Source organism: Pagrus major, chromosome 8, assembly GCF_040436345.1.
Source record: "Pagrus major chromosome 8, Pma_NU_1.0".
Classification (NCBI taxonomy): Eukaryota; Metazoa; Chordata; class Actinopteri; order Spariformes; family Sparidae; genus Pagrus; species Pagrus major.
The window spans coordinates 12,442,452-12,465,106 of NC_133222.1; the positions used below are offsets into that span (position 1 = coordinate 12,442,452).

The 22,655-nt window shown below is 40.7% G+C and overlaps 1 protein-coding gene across 1 annotated transcript; it reads left to right on the forward strand.

The window, feature by feature from the left end:
* Positions 1 to 989: 989 nt before the first annotated feature.
* On the forward strand, positions 990 to 22,608 carry eps8l2 (EPS8 signaling adaptor L2). The gene is made up of 19 exons (XM_073472388.1): positions 990 to 1,234; positions 8,055 to 8,119; positions 10,245 to 10,406; positions 10,578 to 10,727; positions 11,962 to 12,041; positions 12,702 to 12,811; positions 12,909 to 12,979; positions 13,102 to 13,228; positions 15,082 to 15,170; positions 15,261 to 15,335; positions 16,262 to 16,410; positions 16,618 to 16,789; positions 16,883 to 16,917; positions 17,002 to 17,107; positions 17,226 to 17,345; positions 18,982 to 19,057; positions 19,151 to 19,319; positions 20,364 to 20,496; positions 21,718 to 22,608. The coding sequence occupies exons 1-19, from the start codon at positions 1,141 to 1,143 to the stop codon at positions 21,793 to 21,795; spliced, it is 2,061 nt and encodes a 686-aa protein (XP_073328489.1). The 5' UTR covers positions 990 to 1,140; the 3' UTR covers positions 21,796 to 22,608.
* The last annotated feature ends 47 nt before the right edge of the window (positions 22,609 to 22,655 follow it).

Consider the following 22,655-nt stretch of genomic DNA (forward strand, 5'->3'; position numbering starts at 1 on the left):
GCCACAGTTTGTTCTGTAGGGCTCATATAATATATATTACATAACCTGCCAGTACATGCCTTGACAGAAAAGTCTCCAGGCCCAGAGGGGAAGGTGTGGGAGAGTTTTGTTCTCTCTTTTCATGCTCCTGTTTGCCTCTCAGATTTAGTCATAGCACTTTGTTACACATCGGTTTGTCTCTTTCGAGGCCATGCTAATTATCAAAGAGTTAGCATGGCTGGGTGTTAAACCCAACCAAATTAATTAATTGCAGATATAGTCGTGAACACAGTGGATCTAATTACACAGTGTATATCAGCCTGCTGTCTGCCATTGTCCCGGATCAGTCCCCCGACTGCCAGCAGCACAGGCCCAACACCTGGCTCTCCACAGTGGTAGAACAGGCTGCTTAGTAGTCAGCGCCTCAACTTTGCATGCCATGTCTACAACCCTAATGCTGTGCACATAAATTATTTTTCGACTTAAACACCATTGACTGCATATGAGAGCTCACAAGAGTGGAATGAGAGAGAAAAATGAAGAGATACCTGATGCAACAGGCATTTAAAAGCTCCCTTTAGATGAATAATGCATGTTTGTTTTGGCTGTTTTCCCTCCACCAACAGCCCTGTCTTAGTCTTTCATTAACACACACTAACACACTGCTTCTCATCCTCTCCCTCCTTCAGGTGGATGCCTTGAACCATGAGTGTCCTGGGACCTCCGTCGAGGCAAGCCAAGTGAGTGTTGCACACATTCCTGCTTCCCCTCACATATTTACCTTTCTGTGTGTTAGCTGAGTTGCTGTCACACCAGAGAATCACTAACCCAGTATGCAGAAGGTGGTGTGGGTCAGGGACCTCGGGCACAGAGCGGCTCTGTTGAGGATTGTTTGCTTTGCCTGGGTTCCTGGCGCTTTCCACCCTCCATGTCCCACACCCCCCCTCTCCCTTTTCCACTCTCCCTCTCCCTCTCCCTCTCTCTCCCTGACTGGTCCATATGCTCAGAATCTCAGGCTAATCTCATCCAGTGCCGGCCAGTCTGCGCTCCGTATATCACTGTCCGTATGTTTCCGTATATTTTGTGGGCTTGCGTTCATGAGAAGTGACAGTGTGGGAGTTTCAGAGGGTTTGTGACATTCTTAGAGGTGCAGGGGTGAAGATGAAGAGCATGCAGCGTAACCCCGTCTCCTCTCATTGTCATTGCAGTGGAGTGGCCAGATCGGACAGCAAGCTCAGCGCCAAGGCCCTCTACGGTAAGTGACTGCACAGAAGGAGTATTTTACTGTTGGACTGTTGACTTTACATGCCCTTCTCAAGTAATGACACCTGTTGTTATTTCCTTGGAATGAGCCACCACAGACTGTTTACAGCTTGTAATGCAGGAAGTTTGACAGTCTTACTTGTCGAGGAAGTTTTATAAAAGCTTGCTCACTGTTACTCATTGCTAATTGTATTATTTCATATTTGCGTGGGGTGGGAATCACAGAGTAACTCCTGATACGATACTGTCACAATACGTTGCCCACAAGAACAATGACACCAAGATACAGTGATTCAGGGATATTTGATACATTACAAGACAATTATCTATGATACATCATGATGTCTGTGTAACTGAAGAAGACAAAATACCCCTGAAAAGGTCAAACTGCATTGTTACACAGAATTTGACCTGTGAAATGAAACAAAGTACAAAGAAGTGCATAGTGTCATAGCCAGGGTTGGGACAGTTACTTTAAAAATGTATTCTGATAAAGTTACAAATTACCTGTTAAAAAATGTCAGTAATGTAATCCAAGTCTGACAATATTAAAGTAATGTAACTTTCATTACTTTTGGATTACCTCAATACCAAACATAAGCAAATAAAGACAAAAGAAAATAAATATCAATAAGATTACTTTTATGTAATCTTGATATGGAGTGTGTCTATAAGAATACACACTTATCTGGTTGTGTTGTTGTGTGAGACTAGTTTATCATTCTTTATTTTAAAATTGTAATCCTGTCAGTAATCCTATTTCTTACTGAATGTATCAGTAATCTAATTACTTTTTTCCCCTGTTACTTTACTGGGATACAATTACCTTTTTTTTGTATCCTAATTACCTAATCTTGTATTGTATTCCACTGCTCCCCAGGCTTGGTCAAAGCTTAATGCCTTCAACACACACAATGACCACAGCTTCTCCAGTACTCCAACGTGAAACAGAGTAAAATGTTTAAAGTAAGGATAAAACTGTCGCTCACTGTAATCTGTATAAATTTAGATCTGTGAAAATTAAGTTTATGCCAAAATCAGTCAAGAAGTAGTGACTGTGGTAAGTCACACTGGCAGGTGAGGAGCGCCTGCAAGTTTCAGTAAAAATATCAGTAAAGAATTTGGCACCAGTGGTGATATAATATATAGCTTCCTACTGGGAAAAGATATATTGTCGTGTTGATATTTTGTCTAACCCTTAATATTTGCCCTATTGTTAAAACCTAAATCTAACCTAAATATTCCCTGTGTAGCCAAAACCTGATTTACCTTAAATTATTAAAAACACACAAATGAATCACTCTGTTGCAATCTGTGACATTTTAATTCCTTACAATAAACAAAGCTTCTGTAGTTTATTTAGTGTCAGTCCCACATACACCGTCCTGCTGCCATAAATACTCTCTAGTACACCAAATATGTATCAAGCCGCAGCTGAAAATAGTCCCCAACAAAAACAATATTTACTGCTGTTTGAGGAACGTTTGCAAAAAACTACATTACCCAGCTGTTTTTGTTCTTTTTTTAAAAATGAAGCTTTATTATATTTAAAATTGCACATCTTCAAATCACAAACAGAAGACCTCCCTACCTTTCTAACTGTAAATCATCAAGGTGTGTGGTTCAGAAGTGTAATTGACTGAAATCACTGATCTTCAATTTGCTATCCAAATGTCAGGAAATCCAGCATGCTCACTCTGTCGCATGTTCTTGCTGCCTCACAGCCTCGCTGACCTATCGCAGTCCTCTCCCCAGAACACACACACACAGGCACAGTGATAAGAGGGGGCCAAGGTCCTGCTGAGGGGCCCTGTCGTGCTCCGGCTGCTGACACCTCTGTCAGATGCTGAGGGACGTGGGAGGGAGGCTGGGTCCCTGAAGGGAACATAAGTTTTTCAGCTCTGTGCCGTGCCTGCTTGGCATGCTGGGATTTGTTGTCAGATGCATCGGGATTTTGTAATGTTTGTCTGTAACCACATTGTGTTGTCTGACTTTCAGTCTTTTGTGCATACTTTGAATCCAAGGATGTGTTTGTGGTATTTCAGGGTTCCATTTATATCTACGTACATTGTCAGACTGCATCACTGATCTGGCATGACTGTGGTTTAAACTCAGTGAACACTGTGACGTGACATTTTATTCTCGCTGTGGCATACTTGTGCTAGGGTGTGTGTTTGCTAGTGAAATATGCTGTGTTACATTAGCAGGGAGTGCAGGGCGTGCCTGTTTTTAATGTGTGGTTGGAACAGGGTGGGGATGCCCACATCTTGCAGGTGAATAAAAGGCACATTGAAAAGAGCAGAGGAAGAGGCGGACTCTCGTTCACCTCTGGTCCTCCCTGCGCTGCCTCAGACATGAGCTCACTGGTCCCTGCCGGCACCTCCTTCCTCGCTGCCAACATAGGGCAACATTGTACAGTACAGATAGAAACCTACACCCAGGTACAACCTGCGCTCATGCATCGCTGCACTGTTCCAAATTTAGAATCAGATGACAGATGATGGTGTTGTCGGGATGCAAGATGTTCCTGAACCATCTGACTGTGCACCTCGTTGTCTGTGAAATATTTTTGTACCGCAAGTCATCCAAATATCCACAGGACGCACCCACTCCCTTGATCTCTGTGAAATATCCCACCGTATGTGTGACGAGGCTGTGCTGTTTTTCATTGGCTCGTCTCGTCTTGTGCAGCAGATGGTCGCCACTACCTTCTCACGGCAGGATGACAGCAGCGTGACTGTCCTCCTGAACCACAGTATCATAACAGTGGGAGATATTTGGATAGATATAGGACTGTTGCTCGCTATGTGCTGAATAAACATGTAGAGGAACAACAGCAAAAGTCCGAGCTCAATCTCCCGCATGCAAAACTACCTGTCATTCACACAAATGCTGGGCAGCCTGCAACTGATGCAAATGATGCACAGGTCCTCCCACCCTGATCTGTTATCAGCAGATTTGAAGTAGAGCAGTGAGGTGCCACATCAGACTCATCATCCCTGGGCTCAAGACCATCCAGCAGCTTTCTTGATTTTCTCGGATTGTGGTTGAGGAGCATGTCTCTGACAGGTAAAATGTGTTTGGGATGAGAGTGAATCAACAGGTGGAAATTCTCATTGAAGGACTTTGATATCGTCCAGCTCTACCGTTTTTCCTGAATGTCTGTGTATGATACATCGTCGATAGATCCACTACTTGATTTTTGTCGATCAACCATGTTTACAGTGTCACTTATGTCTGTTTGTCTTAAAATTGTGTAATCAATGGCTGCATTTTACAAAATAATAGCATGCTCTTAGCCTCTTTGAACCTGTATTCATTTGTTTTGAATTAGTTTGACTGTTGTGAATCAGGCTGTGAGGTGTGGTGATACTTTCTGGTGACATATGGCCAAATCTTTGTGGACACAGTATCCACAAGATGAGCTGCAGTTACATGATAAAAACAAAAGATCAGGTCATGAGCTTGTACCAACATAATCATAATCATATCGTTTGCGTTATCTGGGTGTTTGGATGTTGCGATAAAGGATTTTATTCTTTCATTAATCAATCTAAATTTGAAAAAAGTTGGTTCAAGTTGACCAGTTTCATGATATTGTAAAGAAACAACAACAAGCAAACATGTGACTGTCTTGGTTTTGGGTTGAGTCGGGTTAAATAAAGGGCAGTTATTAGTGAGGTCGGGTTGTCTGAATGATCTGGGTCATGTATTGGTTTGATGATCTGCCAAGCAGCCATGTTTATCACTGGTTGTTGACTCTGGAGAGAGGCCTGAGGATCTGCCCATCTGCCTGCTAAGTGGCTCTTATTGCAAGCTGTCGCAGCGCTGTGAATTGATTGGCATAAATGTCAGTCATTAATAAGACATGGGGCGAGCTCGACTTTCAGAACGACACCTGACGCTTGCGTTTCACCTGCGGGGAGCCAAGCAGGAAGGAATCGGCAGAGAGGAAATGGCAGGAACAGGAAAGGCACATGCTTGCGTCATTTGCTCAGTGACGGCGTCTGCATGGACCTCGCTTTAGAGTCACAACTCTATGAATCATGTTTACATCACGCTGAATCATCAATAAGGGGATAAAGAGTCTTGACACACATTTTCTCAAGTGTCCTTCAAACAGCAGGGCTTTTGTGTGACATGAAACATAAAGTGAAATGAGAATCGATTGTGACATCAACATGTTGACTCTGCTGGGTGGGAGACAGAAAGAGACCTGATATGAGATCTGGCAGTGGAGCTGATCGGAGCATGCTCTCCTTTAACCGTAATTGTTACCTGCAGACTATTCACCTGGTAAATAGGTCAATGAGCACACTGGCACACTCATTCAACATCGGCCAATTCAAAAACAACAGTGCAGTTAACAGCACACAGGGCAATAAACAGTGGCGTTTTGAAAATGGCTTTTCACCCAGTGAGCTTCAGCATTTACAAATGTCATCTATACGTTTAACAGGTCACCACTTTTCAACTTTATCGTTGTAAATCATTTTTTTGTATGTTGTAGTGGTTTTGAGGAATTGATGTTAAGAAATGTTTAAAGCAGCCAATCAATATTGTTTTTATATCCATGGCTCAAATGGCAATACGAACACAATGTGCGGCCTGTTAGATTTTTATACACAATTCAGGTTTGTAGTTCCTGGTTTGATTGTTTCACACAGGCTGTTGTTTTTGGCGTTTACTTCCTTGTGCAGTGATACTGGAAGATGCAGTGTTTTTTTTAGTTTTTTTTTTGTGCTGGCCAGTAGACTTACCTCAAATTCTGTGGTCTGCAGATCGTCAGTGTCTGGCTGTCAAATCCTCCACTGTGTGTTTTGGGGTTGGTAGTAGATGGACTATGATGTGATTTGATCTAAAATGTAGTTTTTATGTCTTACAATATACTTTGTTTGTGTTAGCTGTTGCTGTGCTTCTCAGCAATATTAGGGCTCGCCATGTTAAATCTCACCTCAGATGTCCGACTCTCGTGACACACTGCCATCGGCCCTTAAAACATCTCCTGTTAGGCTTATATAAATGTAATAACTTTTTTAGTAGCAGTTCTGTCCAACACCTGTGATTTTGTCTCACCAATAAAATCCTCTTTTCACAGTGTAGTCTGGCATTAAGTCTACTACAGTTTATTTCTACTACTTTTAAATGTACAGCTGTTAACTTCCCGTTATCTCCTTTCAAAGTTTACTCTGTCTACACTCAGTGATCAATTTACCTCACTTCTTTTTTATCAGTTCAGTAGTTTTAGTATAAATATAAGCAGCAGCATGCCTGTATGCTTCAGTCTGCAATTACAATGTACTCTTGCCTGTCTACAGAAACTGTTAACCATTACATGTTTACATTACTGTTGCTCGGCTACGAATAGATTTAGATAAGACATCTGCATCTGAAACATTCAACTTTTCATGCCCCAATCTTTAAGAGGTTAATTAAATTAGATTAGATTAGATTAAACTTTATTGTCATTGTGCACAGTACAGGTACAGAGACAACAAAATGCAGTTAGCGTCTAACCAGAAGTGCAAAAAGCAGTAAAGTGCAAAGTATGTACAGTATAAATGGTGCAGCAGACAGATAGATTTAAGAGGTTAAGTGCAACAAATTAAAGCAGACATAATCAATATTTCTTTTTTGCCCTAACTTTGAATAAAATTATAATGTGAAACGTTTTAATGGGTGTACTCTGATTGTTTAGCAGTCCAGACTGCAACTTTATGGTTTTGGTTCACTCTTGCATCTTTCATCATGGTTTTTAGCTGCAGCAGGCAGCTGCTCTGCAACTGCAGGGTGTGTAAATAAGCTACCATAGCAGAAGAAGTTAAACCAAATTGACTTCAAAGTTGATGATATGTTAATGTTGTGTAAACTCCCGCCAGTAGCCAAAAAATCATAATTGCATATAAAGCCCCCCCTTCACTCAAAAATGTGTTTTGACCTCACTTTGATGTTTGACCCTCACTGTGCAGAATCATGTTTGTGCAGTTTGTTTTCACATTAATCTGCTGAAGGGAAAGTTTCTCTGTGCTGAGAGGAAGTGAAGAGGCATTCATACAAGTCACTCATTCATACATACAATTTTTTTTACATCACCGCTTTGGAGTCCAGCATTAAACAAGTGTTTAAACCTCACTCAGGAATCATCTACCAGCACTTTAACCTGTTAGAAGGTTACATGTGACAATTTACAATACTGTGCCACAAACGAGGAAGGGCTGGTGCTGTCGAGAAGTGGCGTCATTGATCTTTGACTCCTCAGTAAATCTTTGCCTCTGATTGGTGCCCAAGATAGAGCGAGCTTTAAAGCCAGTCTGACTGTCTCACTGTTACGTGAGAGAGGGCAAATCTGGTCTCACAGAGACTTTGATATGAGATTTAATGATTAACTACTCAGAATGGTCTGTTTCCTGTTTATTTGCCCACTGGACGGACACTTTTGGGCACAAAATGATGCTAAAATATGTATCATCACAAGTAGAATTTGACTACTAATGCATTTTGTGCAGAGTTTTTATTGCACTATTGTAAATCATATTGACAAAAACACTATCACGTGTCTACGGTTGCCCGACATTCACACATTATGTGCCCTGGCCACTTCCTTATTGCTCTGCTGGTTTTCTCAGCTCTCACATTAGTGTTTTGTTTCATCTGTCTTCATCTGTTCGCTCTGCTCACACATGCAACATGTGGACTTCAGGTCTGTGTCACTGCTCGTTGTTTACATAGTAGGATATACAGTAAGATCCCAGGCAGGAGTTGCTGATTTTTTTAGTTTCTCACTTTTAATATCGCTGTTTTCTCATCTACAGAACAGAGGAAAAAATACTCCAACTCCAATTACATCATGCATGAGACGTCACAGTATCATGTCGAGGTAAGAGCCGCTCTGTCTATGTTTCCCAGAAAAAATTAAGTTATAATAATGGTTATGATTTTCAGCCTGTTCATGTAATTGAAAACATTTTAGAAATAAAGCAGATCATGTGTTGAAACAGAAAGATTTTTAAATCAATCACTAGGTTAAAAATCATTGTAGTAAGCTAATATTTAATAATTCCCTTTTATAGAAAACCTCACAAGTGATCGCAGACACTTGGGCATTGCACTGTATCATCATTTTGTATTATTTAAAAGTATTGTTTACATTTTCATATAATTTACTGTATTATTATTATTTTGTTGCTGATGCATTTGATACATGTTCAAATGGCTTGTAACTGGGGAGGTGAATATCGGACTGGATATTACATGAAATTAACTTAAAAGTAGAATAGATTAGGCATTCAACCATTACGTCTTCAGTTTGAATCCAGCTGAGGACTTTTGTTCCAAGTCACTCCTCTCTGACACACTGTAAACAAAAAAGACTTAAAAAAAGAAAGAAAATCTGAAACTAAGATCTACAAATCGAAGGATTTAGACATTTTAAAAGGTCACTGAACCTGAAGTATAAAACAAGATATAAGTAAAACATTCTCTATAAAGGTTATTGTCTATTGTTCTGTGTCCCAGATATAAAAGCTGACACACTGGCTTATCTCTTGATTACATCTCATTTACGGGAACTCGGTCATAATAGAGCAATCAGGCCTCTGATTGCAGCAGTGGGGAGTTGATATAGGGAGTTGGGAACGTGCTTCATGGCAGGGATGATGATGTTAGTGAACCATGTCCCGGGTCCACGCAGGTAGGATTTCTGTAAATGCCTCCCCATTATCACACGTGGGCAGGTAATCACAGATAACTGCCACGTAGGCAGCAGTTGCATGCTGAGCTGTGGAAGTTTTGATGTTAGATAACACAGAAGAGTAAATCACACAGCTAAAGAACGCTGAGAAATACAGATTTTAGCAGGTAAAAACTGTACATAAGAAAACAGGCCTAAATATACAGTTACAGTCAAAGGAATAGTTCAATATTTTTGAAAAATATGCTTATTTCTTCCTTGCGGAGAGGTAGAAGATAGATACCAGCATCATTTCTGTATGCTCATTAAGAAGCTGGAGCAGCAGCCAGTTAGCTTAGCTTGGCATACAGCCTGTAAACAAGGAGAAACAACTGGCTTGGCTCGGTCCGAAGGTACCAAAATATGTCTACCAACACCTCTGACGCTAAAAACAGCTTTTTTAAAAAAGCTGTGGTTTTACAGGGAGTCATCTGCTTGTCTAAATGTTCTTGGCAACCATAGAGGTGTATAAATCATGGACGCAGTCTCCGTGACATCACCCATGCTTTCATCAAGAGCCACTGAGAAGCTCGGGTGACTCAAGACGTCGCCATCTTGGTAGTGTCTGTAGCTGTACACAACCAATCCAAAAATTGGCAAAGAGGTGGTGCGTGGGTGGAGCAGAGGTGAGCTGAATGAAGTTCGGTGGCTGACACATAGCTTAACAGCTAGCGTTTAACTCCCACTCAAATTTGCCACGCCTTTAATTATGCTTGATTATAATAATAATAATAATTAATCATAATAAAAAGCCTTAATATAATTACAAAAAGTAGTGTATGTTTAATTCTTCCCCCCATATAGTTTTCATTAACATGGAAATTAGCTATAGAGACCAAAACAGTTTTTTTTTCGATCAGTCTGTAAACACGTTTATTTCTGCAGTAATGTTGGGCCGGACAGTTTTTGGCACTTTTGTGTTGGCTTCATTTTTCAGCCCTGGAGGTTGCTGCTTGTTGGCGACAAGCTGAGACAAAGTTGCTGATTTTACACCTCTAGTTTTGTGTGGATTAAACAAACAAGATATTATGTGAGCCTTAGAGTTGATGGTAAGTGGATTTTATGTCAGATTTGGTCAGAGCCAGGCTTGGTGTTCCCCCCATTTTCCAGTCTTCATGCTAAGCTAAGTGTTACTGTAATACAGCCACTCAACTTGAAATAATATATATTTCAAAATAAGCCCAATAACTTTTAAAAGCATACGCTTTGGTCAGTGTCTCCTCACAGTCATAAATGTTGTCCTTCGTTTACCGACCCTCTGTTTTCTCCTCAGCATCTCTCCACGTTCATCATGGACAAGACAGAGTCCATTGCCACAGTGGACGATGCCATCAAGAAATTGGTCCTTCTGGACTCAAAAGACAAAATCTGGACCCAGGAGATGCTCCTGCAGGTCACCGACAAGGCGGTCAGGCTGTTGGACTGTGACACACAGGTACGGCTCCACATCATCAGTTTCTGTTATTGTAACGTGTAATAAATGTCACATTAACTAATTATTTATACTTTCTCACTCATAAACATCTTGAAGTCTTATGTTATCTTACTGAGGACTCATCCTACTCAGATACTTCCCTCTAACAAGTCCTCTGTTGTGCTCCTGCAGGAGGAGTTGGAGAACTTCCCTCTCTCCACCATCCACATGAGTCAGACGGTGCTCAATCAGACACGTTATCCCTCCGTGCTGCTGCTGGTGTGTCAGGACAAGGAGCAACACAAACCCGACATCCACTTCTTCCACTGTGACGAGGTGGAGGTGAGTCTCGGTTTGAATGTTACAGGCTCAGTTTGCCTCCTTCATTGTCTGCGCATGATTGGCTGGCTTTGTGTTTGGCGTCATTCATAAATCCAAGCTGCTGTTGTTGGAACGCCAGGTCAGGTTTCACTGCTGCTGGTGGCAGTGTGCTTCTGTGTATCCTTTTACATTTTTGGCAACCTTGTTCAGCGATATTTGCCTAAGGGAAGATCTATAATACTATAACAGTCTAAAAACCTCTTTATAGTTCAGAATCATTGCTAGTCAGTACAAAGAATGAGCTTACAAGCAACAGATGATCATCATTATTGGGTACTGATGAGGGTTGGAGAATCTGAATAGAACAACCTAGTTTATCTTTGGCTTTATAAAATAATATAAATGAAAGTGGGTTTAAATGAAGTGTGGTTTTGAGAGAAAAGCTCAAATGGCTTTGTGATAAAAGTATTTAATTTCAACATATTTAAGCTGCATGTACAAGACGATAAGTCAGTTAATTGTATTTATTTTCACTTTTAGTGAGTGAGTGTCACAGAATGCATCACAAGTTAATACAAACAAACAAATAGACAAATCCTACGCACTGCAATTATAGTTATTTTTATATATTTCTTTTAGTATTTGTGTATTACAATTATGGGTGCAAGTATCCTGTGCAATTGTCCCTCTTGGTCATATTTGTATTTGAAAGGCAAATAGAATGTATAAAGTCTTTATTATTGGTAATAGTATATAACTATTTTTCTATTTTGGTTTGCTTCTTATCTTATCTTATCTTATCAATGCAAGGCGTGGTCGGTTAAAAAAGTTCACACTGGTAACAGCAACAGCAAAGGCTTGATAAGAGTGCTCCTCATTCTTAGAGCAGCCAGAGGTCTGCAGCATTGATGATTAAAGATAAAAATATAGAAAAACAAGAATTTATTATAAGTAATTCCAGTGCCTTTGGTCGTAGACTTGATAATAGCAATAGCGTCCCAACCTAAATAGAATCTAATCAATCATTTGGTCCAGTTGAGTAGAATCCATCATGAGGTCGATGTTATTGTCAGCTGCAATGTGATATTAAACTCCAGACTTTCAGCATTCAGGTAATATTGTCACTGAATCTAGAGAAATGAAAGGTAGAGTCAGAAACATTTTTCCTTAAATATGACGATGATGATGTCAACTGTGAATCTGTACGTGTTCTGTGTGTTAAGTTACGCTCTGTGTGTCTCTCCTCTCTCTTCAGGCTGAGATGGTTCATGCAGATATAGACAGTGCCATTGGAGACAACAAGCATGGGAAGAAAATGAGGCTTCAGACACTGAAGTGAGAGCACACACACACACACACACACACACACACACACACACACAGATAAACAAATGTTCTTGCAGTCAAATACACATTTAAGGAGGCGACATGGTTTATCTTATATTGCTCTGTGGGTGTTGTTCCTACGACACCGTAATTAGTGTTGCTCCAGGACCATTACTGCTGAAAAAACAGCAAAGTCCACAGAGGGAGTGAGTCATGTGCGTTGAATGGGTGAAACGAAACACTCTTACCCAGGAGACTGGGTTCCATCTCCCATGTGGAAGTTATTGTTGTATTGTTGACTTATTGCCGTATTTGACTTGATTTTCCTTGGTTGACTTTTTGTCTTGTGTTTTCTGTTGCATTTTGGTCAGGGTCAGTCAATGAAAATACTTGGTGAGGTTTAGGAACAGATCTTGGTTTGGGTTAAAACAGACCAGTGTTAACATTACCTTACAAAGGCCGACTTCTCCCACAGGCATGTTTTTCCTGTCTTTGGCCACAAAGCTGTGACATCTCAAAGAACTGATTGGTCAATAGCAAGGATGGTCTTGGAGCAACATTAATTATGAAGCTGTAGAAACAACCCTAATAAATATTGTGATGGCACTGACCTGTTAATAGTAGATGTTTGGGTGCTGAAGGGTTTGTTGCCTCCTCCTCTTCCTCCAGAGTGAATCAGGAGAAAATGAAGCATCACAGAGAAACAATCCTCCCCCCATCGGCCCCTAAAGGCCCCTCACCTGCTGCGAGGGGACGAGTGGCAGCCCCAAACACAATAGGTGAGAATACACAAACTGCACATGCACACAGTTAAAAAGTACTCTTTAATCTTTAACTCTGTTTAATCCACATGAGTGTATTTGTGTTTGGATGCAGATAGACGAGCCTCCGGACAAAATGATGCAGAGTCACATGAAAAGCTGGCCCAGCGCATTGAGAAGGATGTGGTAAGTGGGTTTTTTTTGTATCCCTAGCGATACCATCACCAAGTCATTACATGACACAGCTCCTTTCACTGTCTCATAATGCCATATTCTTCATGCTAAACCCCAGGATTTGTCTTCCTCAGCAAATCCTCAACTGTTGCCTGGATGACATCGAGATCTTTGTGTCGCGGCTGCAAAAGGCCGCAGAGGCCTTTTCTCAGCTCAGCAATCGCAACAAGAGTAAGAAGAATAAGAAGAAAGGACCAGCAGGTCTGTCTCCCTTTCTTCTGATGTGGTGGACGAATGCAGTGACAATATGTTCATATTGCTCACGTCGACATGTTTGTGTCTTTTTGTGTCCTGTGACCTCGGGACTCTCATCCAGTGGTGCATGTGTGGTACTGGTGGCCAGTTTGGGGTTCTGTTAAGTAACACAGTACTCATTACTCAAGCGTCAGTACTGATGTAATATTATTACTTCTTATTCACTTCTAAAGAGGGCTTATCTGGTGTATTTCTGTCATGTCACACCCACAGAATCGTTGATTTTGTCTGATTTACAATGTTATTGTTAGGTTTTTGCCTGGATAGAGTAAAAACTATTGGTAATGTCAAAAGAAGGCAAAACTCAGAGTAATTGTGCATAGAGATGCAGATTATAAGAGTCAAAACAATAATAAAAATTTACACAGACTGAAACCAAAAGTGTAAGTCCCCTAGTAATTACTGCGCAAAGTAATAATATTACTGTAACATGTTGCTGAGTAATGTTTTACGGCCCAACACCGGCAGTGGTGTGATGCTGTGTTTTTATTTATACACACACGTTTCCTGTGCAGACGAACTGCACATGTGACATACATGTGACTTGTTAATGTGCCTGTGTCAGCGGCAAACACACATACAGCAAGTGTTGCTTTTCCACGCACGTATTTGGTTATAACCATGTAAAAGTAACACCAATGTGTGTTGTCACTGACTATAGAGATGTAAGTGATGTATTCTCTGTCTAGAGAATCAGTTTCTCAACCTTGATCAGAATCCCTCTGGATCCCATGAGGGGACACTCCTTGTTAGTCAAATGTATTGACGTGTTTTTAACTATATTTCTAATTTAAAAATTAACCATTTCTCACAAGCCAAAACCTTTTATGTCATTTGAAACCTCTAAACTGCTGAAAATATAATCTAAAGTAATATTATACTCAAATGCGTTATTTAAACCTGGTTTCTGGGGTTGTGAGAATTTCAAGTTGAGAAACTGTGACGTAGCACATCTTTCTTTGACCTACTCTCTGGCCAAGGTGAACTTTTTACCTGTAGAGCTGTTTATTGTATTGCTTACCTTTATTTTCACTGGAGATGTACAAGTTAGGGATAGACTGATTATCAGCCCGGCCAATTATTGGGACCGATATTCAGCATTTGTCCAATTATCAGTATCGTTTGGGTTTTTTTGTGTCTGATTTCCAATTAAATAAATTCATTTTAAAATGTAAAAGTTTACCTTACTTTAAAAAGGTCAGGAAACCGATTACCTCAAGTACCAAGTAGACTATTACATTACATCCTCTCTCTGTCTTTAGTCACCACTCTGTGATCTCACTCAAATGTCCCGCCCACAACACTATCTGACTGGTTACATGTCACAAGTAACAGGCTATAAAGACTGAATAATCTTAATTTGTAAAGTAACTCGTAAATAAATGTATGAGGAATGTAGGAGTGAAAATATAAAGTAGCAGAAAATGGAAATACTCGAGTAAAGCAACTCAAAATTGTACTTAAGTACAGTACTTGAGTAAATTGTAGATAGTTGTATTCCATCAGTGGTTATTTCAGGGGTAAATTCTGACACTAAGATTTTTATTCTTACTTCAAATGTATATCCGCTCCAAATATTGGCTATCGGTCTCCTATATTACTAATAGTTGGTATTGGTATCAGGCATGAAAACAGCACCTCAGTCAATCCAGAGTATGAATTGTGAGCTTTACTAGAGATGGAAAAATAACATTAGGTCTATGAACCCTGGCCAGAGAGTGAAACCTGTGTCCGGTCTGGTCAGTCGGCTGGTAACTCTGGAGTCTGCGTGTGGTCATTGTTGCTCTGCTTGTTTACAGAGGGCATGCTGACCCTGCGAGCCAAGCCCCCCTCTGAAGCAGAGTTCTTTGATAGCCTGCAGAAACTGAAGCTGGCCTTCAACCTCTTGGTGAGATATCACAGCTCCTTAACCTCCCTCGTTCATCCGCTGAGCCTTCATCACCTTCTCACTGTGTACCTGTCTCTGCTCCCCCTGCAGGCCAAACTGAAGAAACACATACAGAATCCGAATGCGTCTGAGCTGGTTCATTTCCTGTTCGGCCCACTGGAGCTGGTAAGAGCTGTAAATCACACAGGTTGATATGTATGAAGGCTGTCATGCTGTCATCCTCAACACCTGGTGATTTCTCTGAATGTTAAAGGTATAAATCCATGTCGCACTAAATAAGTTCTCCACGTCTGACAAAGAATACCCTGAGCTTGTTTAAATGCAAAGGATGAAACAGTTTAGAGTTTGCATTGTCACCATTAGATATTGTTTGTATTTTTAATGGTACCACACCCACTCAGCCTCTGCTAAACTCTCACCCGACTGGAGCGACGTGGCTTTCAGCTCTGACTCAGGTGCGGCCACAATTACATAATGTTGGTTTCCCAAGCCGCAGTGTTGAGCCACTCCTTCGATACTGCTGAATAGAAACACTAAGCTGTGATTAGGCCCTGTGCTGATATTGTGCGCTGACCTCTGGACACTTTGGATTTGCTTGATAAGGTGGAGATAAAGCCAAAGCAGTGATTTTCAGTGGGGCCCTCATGTTAATTAGCTCTCAGCTGCTGTTGTTTTCTGCTCTTTATTTATTACTTTCATACCCTTTTAGAAATATATGGTTAATTTCTTCAGTGAATACAAGGGCTGGATATCAAAGCTTGATACTGCTAATGGATTGGCCAAAGTGTGTCCAGAGCACTGAGCATCGAAAGCCTTTTAAGTATTGTAAATTAGTGCTGAATGTTGAGTCAGATCTTTTGTCTTGTTCCTTATTCTTTACTGAGATATTTCCTGATTCAAATAACATGTAAAAATAAAAATAAAATAAACCGTCACATAAAAGCTTTCAAAAAAAAGTTGGAAATGGAGAGAACAGAAAACCTTTACACATTCACATTTCACAGTTTACACGCTCGAGAAGGAGTAGAAAGAAGTATACACTTATTTAATCCTACCCCCGTTGACCATTAATCTTCTGAATGCGTCCACAGGTGCTGCAGAGCTGTGGAAGTCCTGAACTGGTGCGTTCAGTAATCTCCCCTCACCTCTCCAAAGACGCTGTGGACTTCCTGCGGGGACACCTCACCCCTAAAGAGATGACCATCTTCGAGCTGCTGGGGGACGGATGGACCAAACCCAGGTACATAAATGGCTGCTTTTATAAAGCGCTTTTGTCCAGAGTGCTTCACAGTTTGCCTCTCAGTCAGCCCTTCACACAGACACAATCAGCTAGCATGTAAGGTGCTGCTTGAACATTGTGAGCAATGACTGGAGGGCATTATTACTGCCTGTGCAGATGTGTAGCTTAAAGGTCACCTTTTTGACTGTGCTCCACTTCCTCCTGCAGAGCAGAGTGGCCCAGGGATCAGTGCGCTCCTCCTTATTACCCAAAGTTTCGTAATGGCTGGGTGCCGCCGGCGGAGCTTCTTAGGACGGCTCCATGGGAAACAGAGGGCCCCAACACGGGGCCATTGGCGAGTCCCATCAGCCCCGATTACAGAAAACACTCAGCTGAGGACGTAAGGGTTTTTTTTGTTAGCCACCATCTCTAAATATACAGACAATTACTGTCAAACCCCAGAAAACTTTAACAATCTGTCTATTTTTTTCAGTTTTATGGAACTCATTCCTCAAACTCTTCAAATGGGTAAGTAATGGAGTTTCTCACACTCTGCTGTCCCTTTAAACACAAAAACAAACTGTGATGAGAGGTTAACATGTGTCTTAACAGGTCTTACAACGGGATGCCCCCCTCCCGCAAATATGCCAAAATTCGCTACCACTTTGTAGCAAGGAATGCCAACGAGCTGTCAGTGCTGCAGGATGAAATCCTCGAGGTAAAAACCACTGAAACGAAGACTGACACATAGCTAAAGCCAAACGTGATTGTGTCCGCTGTTAACAACTTTACAAAATTGAAAAGTCATTGAGTGAGATGTGAAATGTGTCTTGCAGGTGATAGAGGATGACAAACAGTGGTGGAAACTACGGAATCGCAGCGGCCAGGCCGGCTACGTCCCATTTAACATCCTGGACGTGGTGAAGATAGAGGAGCCAGAGGGCGTCTTCAGCCAGGTGACCTGCTGTACTCTACATTCAGTCCATTAACATCACATTCTTTCAAGGCTTTTCTGATTGTATAGTTAAAGGCTAAGCTACTCAAGTCACACTTGGTATTTCTGAGCCTATTTTTGTAGCTGTGTGGTGTATTTTTAGCATTCCCGCAGGCAATGTGATGTCAAGTTTCATTTAAGAAAATATTGCAGCAGTGTTAATTAATTCTAGTATACAGTCAGCAGACAGACTGGTTTCTTGAGGGTTATAGTGGTGTACTGGGCCTGGCCTGTGGGGAAATGTGGCGACTATTATCCGAGGGAGAGCCCTGCTTCCTACGTTACTTTGTACTCTTTATAAGATTGATTATTGAAGGAAGGTCAGTTCAACTAATGTCAATTCTTAACATTAAAAGACTCCTTTATGATTCGCTTCAATCTACAGACACATTCAGCTCGCATTTCATTTACTCGGTAACATCAATACTGTGATTAAGTGTTTGACACAGAGGTACAGGTATTGACTGGCCAGGTGCCACAGTTTACCATTTTCATCAAGATCTCCTCCTTTGCTGCACCTTGCTTTTTGAGGGAGTGAAAGAAAATTGTAAACTGGGTTATTTGGCAACAAAGCCACTTTCAGGCATGGTGCAACTAGCTTATTTCTATTTGGTGGCAGCAATATTACAGCGCTTGTTTTCCCTGAAAAGAGGATGTATGAACGCTCTGCAACGGTTCGGACCACTGAGCAGGATACATAAGGGCGACATAAACAAAAACCTGTAAAAGTGTTGTAATTTTGTGTTAGGAATTGGTTCAAAAGTGGATTCAGCTTCTAATAAATAAATAAATAATAAATATATATTTTCACTTACATAATTTATTTAGAAATAATTTATTGTGTACCTACCAGGATCTGCGTCCACGGCTTCAGGACATGTTGTGTTTTGAATAGATTTTTTTGTCAGCGTTTTCTACATTTCACAATATGTGTCGAATCACTTTCACTCACTTCGCCTGCAGTCATAATCCTTATCTCAACTGCACAAGCTCAGGCCTGACCTCAGGCAGGAGGTCAGGATGGATTTTGGAAATTGTAGGCAATCTTTAACTAAAGACAGCTCAAGGTCTCTTTATCACTGCTTGTGGATACATTTGTATTGCAGCCGGGAATTGTCGCTTCCGGGTTAGAAGTACAAAAGATGATTAGGACACAAAGAGATAACACACTGTGTGAAACATGATAAGGAGATAAGGAGACAACACAGATAAAAGCTTGTTAATTACTGTTAATGGGTTTTTCCTTTTGGAAGAACATTTGCAGTCGTATCATCTGAACAGGGGTCCGAGAGAGCTTTGTCTACAAACTCTCCACACTTGTGACCCTGCAGCATGTTCCCACACTCACTGAAAGCCTTCCTTCATTCACACCGCATGCAGGTTCACCAACGCCCTGCACCTGCTCCTGCATGCGGTTGCACTTCCTGGAGTGAAATACTTTCACACACATATTTTGCTTTTGGCTCCCGGGCAACAATGTAGAGTGAGGTGAAAGACAAAACCTGTTTTTAGAATAATACTGGCTGTGGTTGCTTTATTATGAACTGTGTTTGTGTTTGTGTTTGTGTGTGTGTGTGTGTGTGTGTGTGTGTGTGCAGCAAGGCTACAGGACGTCACCTCCTGGTACTCTTAGCCATGGAGACAGCTTCAACAAGGGCAGACCCAAAGACAAAAGTGAGTGAGCACAAACACGTAAACGTAAAAATAGGAATTTAAAAAAAGCAGCTCTTACAGGTGTTTCTGACGTCTGCTGTTTCTGTGCTGCAGTGATGGACGAGGTCAACAATGAGTTATTAATGATGATCACCGCAAACAAAAAACAGCCGCCCAAGAAGTTCCATGTGGAGCGATCAGCCGGCAGCCAAGTACCGCTCACCTTTGACTCAAACGCAGAGCAGGTGACCGCATGGCTCAATGCGAAAGGTTTCTCGAAACCGTAAGTTGCCCGCTCATCAATCCACAACATAAAAATACCTCCCCATGCCTCACCGTCCTGACTGAAATGTCAGATAGTATTATATTTGTCATAAATGATATTCCTTCAGTGTTGAAGTACTGGAAATACAATTCTAGATCCATGGAAATGAATCCTGCTGACTTTGATGCCACCACGAGGTTGACATTTGTTTATTTTGAGTGAAATATCTCAACAACTAGAATGGCACCCAGTAGAGCCAAGGCCCAACAGTCCCCTTAAATTCAATCAAGCCTAATCCAATATCAAATTTAATAGCCCTGTATCACTCTTTTAAACCAAAAATAAAGATACAACTGCTTAACTATAATTTAAGCTCACCAGATGTAGGATCTGCGTCAAATTGTTCTCACTCGTAGATGCCAGCCACCTAAATGCGCCTGATTTTCATGCATTATTCCACGAGAAATTAATGAAAATGGTGAATCATTTCCTAAAGTAGTTTTTGTGTAATCCTGCTGACAAACCAACTAGACACAGGTCAAAATATATATATATATATATATATATATATATATATATATATATAAATATTGGATGGATTGCCATGGAACATGACATCCACAGACTCTTCATGTAGAAAAATGAACTTTCATGGCCTCTGCTGTTTCTGAAAATGTGAGCAAACATGCCACAGCTTCTGAACGCTGAGCTTTCAGAAAATTTCCACTTCAGAGGTTGTGAATACCACAAGAGGAGGGCGTTCATATGGACTCTTTCTTGTGAACACAGTAAACATGACCCCATTTGAAGGCAGTATAATAACATCAAGTCAGTAAGCCGACGTGCAGGACATTGGAACAGACACACCCCAGAGAAGTCTGTATTAATGTTATTGATTACACTTGTGCTTTTCCTGCTATTACATGTCAAAATGCCACAAGACTGCCTTTTTGGATCTACACCATCAGTGTAATTACCACAGGAAATAATGTAAAATCAAGAAGTACAGCAAATGTATACATAACAATAAGTAAATGAGTTGTCTGTCTGTGTTGTCTGCAGGACGGTTGAATGTTTGGGGATCCTGACTGGAGCTCAACTGTTCTCCCTCAACAAAGAAGAACTGAAGGCGGTGTGTGGAGGCGAAGGCGGCCGCGTGTACCATCAGGCCACCGTGCAGAAAGAACAACTGGAGGTCAGTCACACACTTAAACTCGAGTTTACATGCAACCTGCTTACACACCAGTTACAAACCCAGCAGCTTCATTCGTGGTCAGCCAAGAAAAAAGAGCATGTTAGGACAAGTCATCACACTCAGGTATGTACAATGAAGGCCTGTGTCAGCTGTCTTGACTATTAGGGAGTTACACTCAAATAATTCATACGGGTGCAGTCAAAACGTGGGTGTGTACACAGTCTAATCAGGTCAAAACTATTTAAGCAGGACTATTTAACAATATAACAACCTGCCACATGGATGATTATATTATCAAGTTATGCAGAATATGTTAATGACAAAGTGCCAATTAACAGTAGATGAATCTGAAAGTCTTATTAATATAAAATGAGACACACTTTTGTATGACACTGATGACTTAAACTCTGTGACTTATACTATAAAATAATTCATTTTCTGTGCCGTTATTCATCAAATGTTTTGTATATTTTACTTTCAGTGGTTGTCTTATGGGGGGAGGATTTAAACCAAATGGAATGAGGTCATCACTGAGCATAAACACATGAATGAGCTCTGACTCAGTAAAAGCAAAGCTGGTTTAGAGACGTGTGGAAGAAGAAGCGCTACCAAGAGAAATGTTTAAAAGTCTCAGCCTGGAAAATGAGTTAAGAGTTATAAAACTGTTTGGTTTTGAAGATGATGCTCTCCTACCTCCTGGTTTTCTCTTCGCTTTAACGATAACACGTCTGAGAGAACATTTCCTCACATTGCATCCATATATTTCTCTCCATGTACAGACTTGTTTACCTCACTGCTAAAGTACAGGGGGGTACATTTATATTGATTATACAGTGTGACGCTGTGTGCTTTGACAGCTGACAGGATCATCTACAGAGTCTACTCCCTTGCTTTAAATGCTCTGACAAAGACTTTGTTATATTGTAACACCATCCACTGAAGTAGTTTTTAGCTTCTTCGTTTAATGATTCATGCTCTTTAATATAAAGAACCTTGAAATCTGTTATTGCCCTTAGAGAAGAAAAGCGCCGCTCTTTAGCCAGTCCGTTGCCATTGATTTCGCAATTTTATGTCTTAACAGTGCAGTTATTGACAGGTCCTTAATGATGTCTTTCCTTGCTCAGGCCATAGACGTTGTAATGGGTGAATCTCTCAAAGGAGAAAGAAAACCTTTTAAAACTTTAAAAACTAAAGATGAATCTTATTGTGTCTCTCTTACAGAAGAGCAGCGGAGACTCTGAGCTGCAGGAGATCATGGCACGGAGGCAGGAGAGGATTGACTCTGGCAGCAAAGACTGAACCAACGTGAACCATCCGGGCACGTTGGTCTGCTCATCGCTCTCCAACTTCTTAAATCAATCCAAAGTAGTACATACTGACATGTTGTATACATTTTTAATTGTATATTTATTTTGTATCACCCAATGTGTATGCATTCAAGTGTTTTCTTATCTAATTATGTCGTTTTTGTTTTCATTGTCCCATCAGATTTTGTTGCTGTTTGTAAAGAGGAACATACAGTATAAATCTATGTACAGTTTTGTGTGTGAGTGTGTGTGCGTGTGTGTGCGCGCATGTGAAAGCATGTAACGTACGAGCAGTGTGGTCGACGTTTATGCTCATTGTCAATACTGCAGCTGTTTACTGAATGATTTGGTGAATAAGTAGATATTAGTAATTGCTTATCTAAATTTGTGCCAGAATGTTTGACACATTTTCTGATATATAGCCAATTATTTCCACATTACTGTTTACAGGTTTATTAAATAAGAAAACTCTCTGTGTTAGTCGTCCTAGCAGGTATCAGAAGTCGTCTCATCCTGGTTATGAACTGCAGATTTGCATCTTGCACCAAAAAGAAACTCTCAATAATCCTGCATGAAGATATTGTCAGTAATAGTGAGATGCTGTCATTGAATGTGTTTTTATGCAGCATGATATTTTGCAGTTCGACCTGCAGACAAACAGGAATACTATGGAATATATGAGATTATGTGTCGTGAACAATTATCAAATGAAGATTTTGAGAACATTGCAAGGGGGTTGTAAATATGATGGGACATACTGTTAAAAAAAAGAATATAATTAAAAAAATAAACTCGCTAATATCTGTTTTTGTGCTTAATTCTTGTGTTTGTGTGGATGAATGATGCCAGAGG

What these genes read in the sequence shown, in the direction of transcription:
- eps8l2 (XM_073472388.1), top strand. Translation starts at nt 1,141, where the DNA reads ATGAAGAGCATGCAGCGTAACCCCGTCTCCTCTCATTGTCATTGCAGT. An exon ending in AGCTGGCCTTCAACCTCTTG is followed by an intron (nt 15,171 to 15,260) that starts GTGAGATATCAC and finishes CTCCCCCTGCAG; the next exon opens with GCCAAACTGAAGAAACACAT. An exon ending in GAAAACACTCAGCTGAGGAC is followed by an intron (nt 16,790 to 16,882) that starts GTAAGGGTTTTT and finishes TATTTTTTTCAG; the next exon opens with TTTTATGGAACTCATTCCTC.